We start from the raw sequence: 13229 nt of genomic DNA, 5'->3' as shown, positions 1-13229 counted from the left end.
CCCCAGAGGTGCTGTTAACAAATAGTTGCAAATGGAAAGCATTTCCAGCATTCTTTGTACAGTTAGTTGAAGCCTCTTTCTTGTGTCTGCAGCTTTTAGTGGTTTGTGGCATGTTCTAGACCAGGATTTTGAAATAGGAGCTTACTACTAAGAAAAGGAGCTTCTTTCTGTTATGGTTCATGCATGAAAAACTGTTATCAATTTACATGTTTCTTTAAGCCTCAGAGGAAAGTGGGTTCAGTTTCTTTTAAAAAGAATAAATAGTAAGTCCATGTCCATCAGTATTGTCAGTAGAAACCTTTGTCTTTGGATCTGGGTTTGGGATTTTTTCATTTTTATTTTTTTCTCTCTGAAGTGATAAGGTGGAGTAAGTAATCATGAAATACCAAGAAAAGTGCAAGAATAAATTGAAAAATAAAAATTACCTTGAATCAGGAAGGACATTTACCAGGAGGAGTGATCAGAGGGCCTGTGTTGTGCACAGTGTCCAACTTTGAGATGAATGTGTAGGGAATACAACATGGAGCCTTTAAAAACCTGCTGTAGTCAAAGGCTGGTCTACCCTGAGTTCTTGTTGCTTGAGTTTGGCTGCTAAAAATGCTTCTGACTGCCTGTGAGTAGAAGCAGCAGAAATGAGCGTGTGCTTCAGTGTTGCCTCCCAGCTTCTGGCAATCTGGTTTCTCTGAGTTTGGGGCTGTGTCTTGATGTTTCCATCTGTATCACCCATTTTGAACCTGCTTAGACTTCTGGCCTTCCTCTCTGAATTCCTGTTGCCAATTAGTTGTCCTTGCATCAAGATACAACCTTCTGTTTCCTTAAACTTGCTGCTTTAATGCCTCTTAAGCTGTAAGAAGTAGTGACTAATTGACTGCTCACTTTCTCCACATCCCTCCTAACTGTGTGCCCCCACAGTTGTCTTTCTGAGTTAAATGGCCAGAAGCATGGAATTCCCTAATGCTGAGCTTTAAATATTGGTTTAAGGACATGGACACAGACAACTTTATAAGAATGTGAACAGTATTTTCCCATCTCCAGTTCTTGGCTGGCCTGTTTTGTGAGGTTGGTCCTGGATTAGCACGAAACCTCGTTGTACTCTGAGGCTGCCTGCGTAAATGGGAAGGGAGGGGTTTCTGGGTACAATTCAATAAACACACAGTTGCAAGGGCACTGGGTTTTACCTGAGGTTCCTTTGACTTTGGAAGGACCACAGAGCCTTCCAGAAGCTAGCAGACTGTGGGTATGGGTCCGTTCAGTCACTGTAGGAGGTACAATGCTCCAGCCTCTCTGGAGTGCAGCAGGCAAGTATATCCTGAACAAGCATGGCAGCTTTCATTCTAGCCTGGATGATTTGCCTAAGCTTTAGAGGGAAATGTCTTCCAAAATTCAACTCAAAGCAGTCTGTTTACTCAGAGTTGCATATCACTGTCTATTTTCAATATCCCCCTCTTTCCTCACAGCATGTTCTGCAGCCCTTGCGAGGGACCTTGCCCCAAAATTTGTGAGGATGGGAAAACGAAGACCATTGACTCTGTCACATCAGCACAAATGTTGCAGGGATGCACAATTCTCAAGGGAAATCTGCTGATCAACATCCGGCGTGGAAGTAAGTGATCGCCCTCGTTTTTGGAACCCCTGATAAGGCTGCTTTTCACATTTTTCCTTCTGTCGTCAGCATAACGATAAGAACATTAAAAACTCAGCAAACTGTTTGCTTTCCAGGCCCAGAGCAGTGCTCCTGTTTGATTTGGCCCACTGCAGCGCCATCCTGCCCCACACGGGTGGAATAGGTATTCAGCTCCCTGGGAAAGCTGGTATTTTTGTTAGCTTTTTTGGCAGGACAAGGAGCCAGGATTAGGCAGTTAGACAAGCAGTGGTCCCAAAGGAGTAATAAAGGCCCAAAAAGGTGGAAAAGTTGAAAATCCTTGCATTTGGGTAGGTAAATAGCTTGTCACATGGCACTGTAAGACTGCAGATCCTCACTTTTTAAGGCAAGGTGTGGTGTTTTGCTAGAACATGGAATCCAGAGTGCTGAGAACTCGTATAAAGCCTAACACTGTGCTGCTGGATGGTCAGCATTAGTGAGCTGGCCACCTCTGTCACATGTCTTGAACAAGCGCTGGATTAAATTTGTCAGAGCAGTGATTCATCAGCCAGGGAGGTGTTGACAGCTGATGAGCTCTTAAAAGCAGAGTAAAAATTGCTGTTAGTTTTTATTGGACTTGTATGTCCTTATGGAAGGTCCCTTTTGGTTTCATTAATAAGGTTGAAAGATTGAGATCTGTTTGATTCCCTACCTCGTGCTGAATGAAAGTTCCAGGGTTTAGTTACAGCAGCATGTGAATTTTTTTACTTTTGGTCCCACTGCTACAGGTACAATCTTCCCTTATCGGATACGTTCCAGTTACCTGTGGCAAGCGTGAGGGAGTTTTTAAATTTTATTTAAGTATTATTTTAGAGTGCTGAAGAGCATCTGATTATTTGGTATGGGAACCAACCATTGGTATTTGGTCTTCCCAGCCATCTGTTAGGACTTTGGTGTGTTTATGGCAACAAACACGCCCCATAGCAGCTTCTCCCAACTCCTTAAAAACTTCCCCTTGGAACTGCGGCTTAATTAACTTGGCAAGGTGGTGACACCAGGCAATGGGATTGGGCCAGGGGTTGCTGGAGGTAAGGACAGCAAAGCTTGAGCTTGTGAAGGATGGGGTGTTGAAGACCTGTGCAGGGACAGCTCATAGAGGGGAGGCAGTTCTGAAGAGTGGAGCTTCCTCTGCAGTCATTTTAATAATTTCTAATAGAAAATCGGCTTCAGTAAGTTGTGTGGAACGTGCTCCATGGCAGGAGGGCTTGCTTATGCTTTTATCTTTGCTGTTTCATCAACTGGTTCAGTTTTGTAGCCAGAGCTTTTCAGGTCATGGAAAGCAATGCTCTGTGGCCCAGAGCAGACCAGGAACACACCCTTTCCTCTCCATCTTCAGTCTCATTCTCTGTTTTCCACTGGAGCTTTCTGCCTGAGCTTTGCTCCATACCAAAATAACAGTTCCATCTCATGATGTGTACATTTACACAAGGGTCTTTTCATCCCTGCCAGAATGCTGGCTCACCATTTGGTGCTGGCTTTAGAGGTCAATGCCCATGGAAAAATCAGATATTTGAGTATGGAAAAGCAAGACTGGTTTCCCACTGTTACTCTGTGGCTTTTTTTTGCCCTTCAACCATCTGGCTGCACAGGCAACTGTTCCTGGGGGAGGAAAACCAGTGTCTCTCATTTTCAAAAGCAACAAGTACAAACATTTTCTTTTACTGAGCTAATACTGCATTGAGCAGAATATTAGTCAAAGCTGTGAATTCTGTTATGATAATGATTATCTTTTTCTTACTGTAGATAACATTGCCTCAGAACTGGAGAATTTTATGGGTCTGATTGAGACAGTAACGGGGTATGTGAAGATTCGTCATTCCCATGCATTGGTCTCCCTGTCTTTCCTGAAGAACCTGCGATACATTCTGGGAGAGGAGCAGGTGGACGGGTAAGTGTTCAGATATTTGCAGATGCAATTTCACTTTAATACAAAGCTCTGGAATAAGTCTCCTAAAAACCATTCACTTGTCATTTATGGAATCTCCTCTTCCACTAATACGCAGCGTTTTTCTCCTCATGAACACCTCTGCACAGCATTGCTTATTTGCATTACTGCCCAAATCAGCATATTAAATGGAGTATATTACAAGTATTTTATGGTACCCTTGCTGTTGCTTTTCACTTTAGGTTTTTCTAGTAGATTCTTTACATCAATAAAGTGGTTTTGTTTGTTCTTTTTGCTCTATTTGAGAAAAGAGCATCTTCAGAAACAATTGGATTTTCTTGCAGTTCTTTACTGTTGGCTTTTAGCAGAGTTTTATGGAGAAGTCAGCTGAAAGGAAATGCGCATTTTACTGACCAGGGAGTGCAACTGGAAGTGACCCAGCTAATGTTAAACAGTGCAAGTTGCTATTGTTTGCAGCTCCTTGAAATGTTAGCATTACATGGATTATCTACCGAGCACGCAAAAGACCGGTCAGGAAAAGTTGATCCCTTGAAATGTTTGCTGTGGATTATATTGCTTCTATAATTACTCACCATGTGATACTTCTTGCTGTACATAACTTGTGTTTTCCTATGATGGTAAAAGACTGTCAAGGCAAAAGTTTTTATCCCTGCAGAGCATGTGATGCTCAAGTGTGGTGAGGGTCCTTCATCAAACTGTCTTGCTCTTTCTCATCCCAAATCAAGTGGCCATCCCAGTTAAAACCAGTGTTCTGTGGAAGAAATCAGTCGCCCTCCATATTGACAGAACTGTTAAATGAAGAATTTGAGGAATTTGTAGAAGAAAAGGTGGTAGGAGGGTCATTGGAAAGGTTGTTTATGTCTTATTTATTTGCCCTAACTTTATGAAGTTAAAACATGAGGGATTCTTCACAGCCTCCCTCTTTCTCTCAGGCTGGTCTTTGGTCAGCCCTAAATTCTTAAAATTCCACCATCTGACAGAGTGAGTGCAAGGGCAACTCTCCCTCCTGCCCTTGCAGAGCATGCTGTCTGCTCAGGAAGAGCACTGGCTCTGTGGAGAAGCTTGTTTCCACCTGCAAATCCCAGAGGATTGTCAGTGCTGAGCATGGGCTCGTTCAGCTGCTCCCGGCAGGCTGTGCTCTCAGACACTCCAATTATCAATTTGTCTTTGCTTGTCTCCCCTCTTCCCTCAACCTCTTTGAATTTGAGTTTAGGTTTGTGTCTCAGGAAGTAATTATGTTTATGGTACCTTGTCTGTCAGCAAGCAGAGCTGAAATGGGGGGAAACAGGAGATTTATCAGTCAGATTCCCAAACAGAGAAGTAAACAGGTGTAGCTTTGAGGAAGAAAACAGGACTGAGTGGGGAGATAAAACAGATCTATAGTAAAGAGCTGCTTGTGCTAAAATTCCCCTATGTTAGGAAATGACTGCAGTTACATACTAAGGGGCAGGGGCAGCCTCTTTGCTTGGAAAACGTCTGGCATAATTTAGGCATTACCACAGTCTAAATAACATGTCCAAAAATAGTTAGGTGGAAGTAGGCACCTGACAAGGAAGGACTGAGCTTGAACAATTACTTGGGCAGAATTATGAACAACAGGGAGTGGGATCTTAACCTGGGAAGCAGTGTGCTGCTCTTTGTGCCAGCAGTGCCTTGAGGAGGGGTGAGAGGGAGGGTAACTTAAAGCCCATTATGATCGTTGTTCATTACATGACCGACCCCACTGCCACTGTCCTTTTATTTATTGAACTGGACTAACGAAACAGCACTTCAGAACTTCCTTGTTCCTTATTCAGTTGCTGGTGCTTGCCTTGGTTATCACAGAAAGTGGAAAGTTTAAAGGGAATCTACTTTGTTTGTTTTTAGAGTTTTCATTGCCTCTTTTGAAAACCATGTCTGTAGTGAATGTGCTCACACAGCAAGAAAATAATTTCTCCTTGCAAATAGGGAAACTGAGATGGAGATGTGCTAGAGAGGTCTCGGCGCCTGTTGCAGGGTTTTGTTTCCTCGTCTGGTGCTGACTCTTGCAGGCCCCTCCATCCTCTGCTGGGGTCTGTGTGGTCACTGCTGTGTGCATAGATGGTATGTAGGTAGCGCTTCCCAGAGCATCCCAGTTTGGGTACCTGGCAAATGAGCAGTTTGTGGCCCTCAGGAGCAGCCGAGAAGATGGTGACTGAGGAGGAGTTTCAGTTGTGGCACTGGCCTCCTCTGATGTTGTGTTTCAACTTCTGCAGCAAACTGGGGGACAGTCTGTAAAATCAAAACAACCTCCCCCCTGTTTTCTACACCATTTTGAGGCAGAGGCATCAGCTGTCAGGCCTGTTGGAAGGTGTACACAGGATCTCTAGCTGTTGTGTGGTTCCTCACTGAGGAATTTACGGTTTGTTTTCCTGGGGTCATTATTGTCAGGGTGTGGTGAATTCACAGTCGGCAGAAGAGCAGCAAGGCCTGATCTAACCACAGCATTCCAGCAGAGCAGGCACCCTGTGCTGAGGGCATCTGGAGAATGAATGACGCCTTCCAAACCTTTGGTGACACCTGGCTGCAGTGCAGGCTCCCATGCTCCTCAGCTTGGTCCTGGTTTTGGGGGAGTTTCTGTTTCTCAGCTGCCCATGTGTGAGTGAAGTTTGAAAAAGTGAGCTGGGGAGTTTGTATGTGGAGGTGTGAGGCTGAGTTTGTGTGGAGGTTTCAGAAGCTCGTAAGTTTAGCTTTTCAAACCAGAAAGAAAACACTGAACTTTAGTAAGGTGCAGTACTTTCAAATCAATACAGGATTTGGTGATGTCTTTCAAATCCCACAGGCAGTTCAGCATCCTTGTTCTCTCCTGGCAGAATGCATTTAAAGCACAAACATGTCTCTGCTCCCTTGTTAATTGAGCACATTCTTCTCAGCATCTGTGTGAAGTGGTACTAGGTGTATCAACTTCATTAGAAATCAGGTCCTGGGTAGTTAGGGGACAGGTGGAAATATGAGAAACAACTTGTCTTTCACATGGTTCTGAAAATATGCTCTGCATCACAGGAAATGGCAAATCTGTGCAGACTGGAACCAGAATGCACAGTTTTTGTTTCAGGTTGGGTGAGGGAGAAATTAGTGCTAAATTTTAAATGAAGTAATTGAAGGAAAACCATAAATCAGTAGTATAGCAGCTTTTTATGAGCCCTATGGTTTGTCTGCCACATTTCCCTGCAGAAACTCTGTAGTTAGAAGGGTTTGCAGAAAGCCCAGTGTAGCTCTGTTGACAAGGGCTTAGCAGTGCAAGATGGGCTTCACTGTGTTAATAATGGATTTTGTGTTGCTGTAGTTAATGGGGGGGGGGGACTTCCCACCAGAGTGAAATAAATACTGCTGTGACGAGTTGGCTTGATTTAGGTTCATCAGCCACACAGACCTTTATCTCATTTCCCGATGGTGCATTCCTGTCCCTACTATTCCGAAGTGTCAGTGTCCTTGCAGGCGTTGTCTTGCTGCTGATGTAGAGCCTATAATCTTGCTTCTGTAGCATGTGTGTCTTTTCCTTCTGTCCAGTTGAGCAGTACCGGGAATTTCTTCATAATATTTAATAGGCCTTTTGCACAGAACTTTTATACAGTATCTGTGGAAATAAAGGATGTGCATGTTATTCCAGGGCTGTGCTTAGGGAGTGGGCTCGGCACAGCTGCCTGTGTTTAGTTCTGTGCTCTGAAGTGTGGATCCTGTGCAGTCAGTACAACTGTTTGCTGTTGGGTTTCGATGTACAGGTGCAACTGTTCTTGGCACAATGTAGGAAATCTTTATTGGGCCAAGAGGTAAACTAAGAGAGGCTAGGAAACCTCTCTGTGCAAACTCTTAGAGCTGCTTTTGTAAACATAAGCAAGAGTTGTGCTGATGACTGTGTTTTATTGTCAGAACTCCAGAAGCCTTTTCCTTCCATGACGTATCTAAGGTTACTGCTTCCCATTTGCCACCAAATGGAAAATCCAATGTAGAGACCTGCTGTTCAGAGGATATGAATTTATATTCCTCATAGCAGCTCCTATACAATTACTAGAACATGTTAGAGTGGGCTGTAGACGGTGTGGTGTCACCCTTGGAATCCTTTGTCACACTCATTTCCCTGCCCCCTAAACATTCATTGCTTCATGGGAGAGAAGAAAGCCCTTTGCTGAACACCAATTTAAAGTAAGAGGGAACAGCACAGTATTTTAAAGTTTTCTTTTATTAAGGTATTCTTCACTGGAATGGGCTGTGAATTAAAACAAGTATTTTCTTCTTCAAAAACTTCCTTGTAGGAATTATTCCTTCTATGTGCTCGACAACCACAATCTTCAGCAGCTGTGGGACTGGAACCATCATAACTTGACAATCAGTGAGGGGAAAATGTACTTTGCATTTAATCCTAAACTGTGTGTTTCTGAGATTTACCGTATGGAGGAAGTTTCAGGAACCAAGGGACGACAGAGCAAAGGAGATATAAATCCAAGGAACAATGGGGAGAGAGCCTCTTGTAAGTAAACAAACAAAAAAAATCTCAATGCCAGCTGCACAGGAGGGTATCACAAGAACAAACCCAACATGCTGACATGTTGCTGACTATTGCAATATTTAGAATTTAGGATTTGCAGGAGGCTTTCAGCCCTTCTGCTTGTTCAGGCTTTAAACTGTAGCTGTGGAGGTAGCTTTGCATGGGTGGAAAATGATGTGGTTACACTGTCCCTATCTCATCTGTAAAACCCACTTGTAGAAGATGACTGCTTCCCAAATCCCCTGTTTTGTGACAGCAGCAGCAGATAACAATAGGAGCATACCTGGGAAATGAGAAATGAAATCCAGTAGTTTGGTGTATCCAACAAGGAGCAATTTCTCAGTCTCCTTTGTAACTGTGCATCATTATAGGTGTTTTCCTCTCTCAGATACTTACTTTTTCTTGATACTGAGGATGCTGCTGAATAACAATTTCCTAGACACCAAAACAAACTGTTTCTGTTACGTTCAGCTTCTTTTAAGCTTCTGCCAAATATTGTACCTGGTTGCTAGAAATAGTAGTTGTAAACTTAGTTTTCTCTGCTTTGTTTTTGAAGTATTTGCTTTTGAATTGAGAACACTTTTTAATGTTCTGCAGTATTCCTAAGCCTGAGTGTCTCTGCATTTAATTTTGGACTCTGCAATGGTCAGAGTTACTGGAAAGTCCTCTCTTGGCTTTGGTGGTCTGCCCATCAGGTCTCCAGGTGTAACAGCACGTTTAAAAGCAATTTCTCATCTAGGAATTAAGAACGCCTACGAGTTTCACCTCAAAGCCTTAAAACTGACAATGCATTTTTCCCTTGGTTGGTTTGTGGTGTTTTTGGAACTGAGTAAATTTAAATGGATCTTGTGTATAAGTCAAGCCCCCTTGTTGTGGATGGTGTTTACAAAACTAGGACACGTAGTCTGCTGAATGTCTCTTTAGGCATGATGCAGACGCGCAGATGGCCCAGATCCTTGTTGTAAGCACCCTCCATTCTTTGCACATTCAATAGAGCAAAGCCTTGCAGTCCTGGAGGAGTTACAGACACACAGCCAGGCCTTACTACCACTGAGTCCAGTGCCAGCCGCTGCCTGCTTTTTTAAGAAACCAGTACAGAAAGCTTTCTGACTCTGAGAAGAGCAAAAGAATCAACAAAAGCTCAACTGCCTTTGCAAAGATAGCACCAACAGTGCCAGTGTACACGAGGGTGAAAACCTCTTTATTTTCAGAGCTTCTATGGAACATTAGAAACTAGCTCGCAGTTGACAGAACACAATTTCTTCATCCAAGAATTAAGTTTTTAAAATGCTATTTTGTTTTGGGTTGGAAAGCTCAGTGATTTGGTAGTGGGAAGCCATTCATTTCAAAGCTGTGGGCTTCCATCCAGCTCTGTTCAGAAGAGTAGCTGGAAGTTGCTGCCATCAAATGGTTGTGCTGTATATGAACTGAGCTTTGGAGTTCTTGGTCCAGCCTCTGATGAATAGGAATGTAAACTCCTTTGTCTTTTCCATGTTGTTCACTCTCCAGGAAAAACAAATGGTAGTTGTCAAAAGTTGTCCTGGAGAGTGAGCACACAGAGGCCGGTGACTGCTCCACGCGTGCTTTGGAGGCAGATGATGAATTTAGTGCTTCCTAACGAGTCCTGTGGATAAACAGCGCTTCCATTCCTCGCTCAGGGAGAGTCTGAAGTAGTTTTCAAGAGCTTTCTGATGATGCATTAAAAGAAAATCTGCTTCAAAAAAATTAATAACAAGTAGCTCAAGCATATTTTAAACTGATTGCCAAGGTCACTGCTTACCCTTAAGCACTCAAATGTAGTAGGAGGAAAGAGGAAGCTCTGCAGAGACAAAGGCTGTTGGTATTCTGTGGTGTCATAGGTGTTACTGGAACGGCTCATTAGCTAAAACTGATACCTAAGAAACAAAAAACACTGACAGGTGATGTGATGCCAACTCCTGCATGTCCTATCCTTTTGTATTGCAGGTGAAAGCAAAATTCTGCATTTTGTTTCCAACATGACGCTCAAGAATCGGATTAAACTGACATGGGAGCGGTATCGCCCTCCAGATTACAGAGACCTCATTAGCTTCACTGTTTACTACAAAGAGGCGTAAGTAGATGTCGTCAGAGGTTAATCAGGGCAGTCCAAGGGAGGGCAGACAGTTCTGTTCCTAGTGCTGGATGGCTCATTCAGTCTGTGTATTTCACCCTCAAGTCCTGCTTTTGTTCTAATTCTTTTCTTGGTGGAGCACAAGTCTCCTTTAAAAAGAGGATTGGTTTGAGTCCTACAAATGGATTGCAAATCCATCAGGAAGTTTTAAATTTGAAAAAAGAGAAAGGTGGATGTCTTGGCTCTTCTCAGGGGTCTGATTTGGAGCTCTTCCTAAGTCATCATGTTGACTGAGATATTTTCCTTCTTTAGTCAAAGTACTGACTAGAGAGCATCACAGGTCAGGAGTTTGCCCTGTCATCTTGACGACTTGTCTGCTCAGGGTTTGGGGTTATTTAGACTATCCAGCTTTGGTCATTTTCTGCATTAGTATGTCTTGATAATAGAGGATAGTGGGGCAGTTACTGGAGAAATCCAGATTACTTGGAAGATGCCTCTGCCTTTGCACATCCTTGTAACGGTCAGTTTAAAGTAATTAAAGAACCAGATGAGCACAAAAATAACTCTCCAAGCAGTCTTGGAGGTGTAAAAGGGAGGTTTGGAATGCTGGTAATGATACATGGAGCAAAGATGTGACACATGGAAGCACAAATGGTTTGTGTCCAGCATCACTTGAAAAAGAATATCGTTGTGATGTTCTACAATGAAGCCAATGTTGGCAAGTCTGCAGATATTAATAACAAGAGTTTGTATGCTCTTGCACCAGTGTTACAACTTCTGAAAAGTAGAACTCTTTGACTATATAAATGTGTTTGTATTGTGTGGAAATAAAGGGGTAAAAAGCCCATTGGACTGGTCAGGGCCAGTCTTGGAACTTTGGGTTCTTCATGGTAAAAAACATGGCCACTCTCAATAACTGTTTTGAGTTTCTTCTGTTTAGTATACGTTTATTTAAAGTCTAAGTATGTCTGAAGCATTTCAGTGCCTGTTTTGGGTAAAAAAAAAACCCAGATAAATATAGTGTTTTCTCGGAGAATGTTGCTTTTGCTCATGACTAAAACTGAACTCTGAATTTTGTACTGCTTGGAAATACAGATTTTTTTTTTTCTGGTTTATTCTGCTGTGGAAAGCAAGTAAGCTTTATTTGTTTCATTGGGCAACTTTGAAGTGAGACACTCTCATACCTATATGACAATATTTGGAAGAAAATAAATATTTGTGCTTTTTTCTTTGAATATTTCAGACCATTCAAAAATGTGACAGAGTATGATGGGCAAGATGCGTGTGGCTCCAATAGCTGGAACATGGTTGATGTTGACCTGCCCCCGAACAAAGAGAACAATCCTGGAATTCTGCTGCAGGGATTGAAACCTTGGACTCAATATGCCATTTATGTCAAGGCTGTTACCCTCACAATGATGGAAAACCATCATATTCATGGAGCAAAAAGTGAAATTATATATATTCGAACCAATGCTGCAGGTGAGACGCTGGGCTCTGGGGTGAGAGGGTGATAATGCTGCAGGTGTGATTAGTGTATTATTGTGCAAGTTCTGTTGATGTGCATAGTGCTAGCAGTTTCAGTAATTATGTAAGCAGCATTAAAATTTGAATTAAAACTCTGGTTTTGCAGATATTACTTTCATTAGGAGCTATTGGAGCTTCTTGGAATTAGAATTTTAGGCTTTGTTCCATTAGTGAAGGTGAATTTTAAGTACAACTTTGGGTGGGACTGTACATGGTTGCAGTTGAACCCCTATGTTAGTGGGGCATAAGTGGAAAATCCTTTCTTTGAAATAAGAGGGTGTTTTTCCTTGCAGTAGAGAAATGCATTAGGATTCACTCAAAAGCTTGCATGGAAATACATCATAGAGTGCTCTAGATTTAAATACCTTTCTTTTTTCTTTGTTTTTCCTTCTCTAGTGCCATCCATTCCCCTGGATGTTATTTCAGCATCCAACTCCTCATCCCAACTGATTGTGAAATGGAATCCTCCCTCTTTTCCCAACGGGAACCTCTCCTACTACATCGTGCGCTGGCAGCAGCAGCCTCAGGACAGTTACTTGTACAGACACAATTACTGCTCCAAAGGTAGGAGAACTAAATGCTCTTGTGTTGAAATGCTTGGGACTCTGCCTGCCAGGGCACTTCACTGGCAAGAGCTAAGTAGCAGCAAGTAGAGGGAATGGGAATGGGTAAACATGGATTGTTGCTGGATTCATGACTGGAGAGAAGAGAAACCAGCTCTGTTCTTTTCTTTCAAGATAAAGTCCCAATTCGAAGATATGCTGATGGGACCATTGATACAGAAGAAGCCACTGAACCCACCAAGCCAGAGGGCTGTGGGGGAGAAAAAGGACCTTGTTGTGCTTGTCCCAAGACAGAGGCAGAAAAGCAAGCGGAGAAGGAGGAAGCAGAGTACCGGAAAGTGTTTGAGAACTTCCTCCACAACTCCATTTTTGTCCCCAGGTAATGGATTTTAGACACTTCTTTGGAAGTAGGGCTGATAATTCCATTTTTTAACACTTCCTACAACTAAGATTTCCTGGATGTGAAAGCACACATAGAAACACTAAACATTACCTTTCCTTTCCTGTGAGACAATCCACAGCCTTACTTTGCAGTTTCTCTTATTTGCCAATTTTCATGTCTTTCTTTCAATTCTAGCCCATAGTAAGGGTTCTTACCAGTATTGATCAAGGATTTCAGTGATGGTTTCTTTTCAGACTCAAGAGTCACTTAAGGAGCTCATTGTCTATAAGGGTTTCGGAGATGAGCAACCTGAGGCAGACAAAGGGTTTCAGATGTGATTTTTCTCTAAATAACCATTTAAGTGCTTGTGTTCCTAATCTGAAGATTTATCTTGGAAATTAAGGGCACAGTCACCTCACAGAATTGAAACTGGTCTTCTTTTCTCACCGCACTAATTGCAAAGGGCCTGTTTGTTTCCTGGGTCATTGCTGCAGAGAAGTATTAAATATTTCCACTCTCCCATGATAAACACCTGCTTACATGTTAAGTGGAATTGTAATGATTCTGTGCTGCAACACAGAGTAGATACTACTGAATTAATTGGTGATTTTGA

The 13229-nt window shown here is 42.6% G+C and overlaps 1 protein-coding gene across 2 annotated transcripts in view; it reads left to right on the top strand.

Annotated features, from left to right (window-relative positions):
* IGF1R (insulin like growth factor 1 receptor) overlaps positions 1-13229 on the top strand; it is a 173808-nt gene that overhangs the window by 129772 nt on the left and 30807 nt on the right. For both annotated transcript variants that reach the window (XM_039557369.1, XM_039557368.1), the window contains exons 4-10: positions 1458-1603; positions 3386-3530; positions 7820-8034; positions 10018-10144; positions 11388-11626; positions 12068-12235; positions 12409-12613. In XM_039557369.1, the coding sequence (XP_039413303.1) occupies positions 1458-1603; positions 3386-3530; positions 7820-8034; positions 10018-10144; positions 11388-11626; positions 12068-12235; positions 12409-12613 (1245 nt within the window). The remainder of the gene's footprint in view (positions 1-1457; positions 1604-3385; positions 3531-7819; positions 8035-10017; positions 10145-11387; positions 11627-12067; positions 12236-12408; positions 12614-13229) is intronic.

Source organism: Corvus cornix, chromosome 10 (genome assembly GCF_000738735.6).
Source record: "Corvus cornix cornix isolate S_Up_H32 chromosome 10, ASM73873v5, whole genome shotgun sequence".
Lineage (NCBI taxonomy): Eukaryota > Metazoa > Chordata > Aves > Passeriformes > Corvidae > Corvus > Corvus cornix.
Note: the sequence above shows the minus strand (reverse complement) of the source record. Positions and strands in the feature narration are given on the sequence as shown.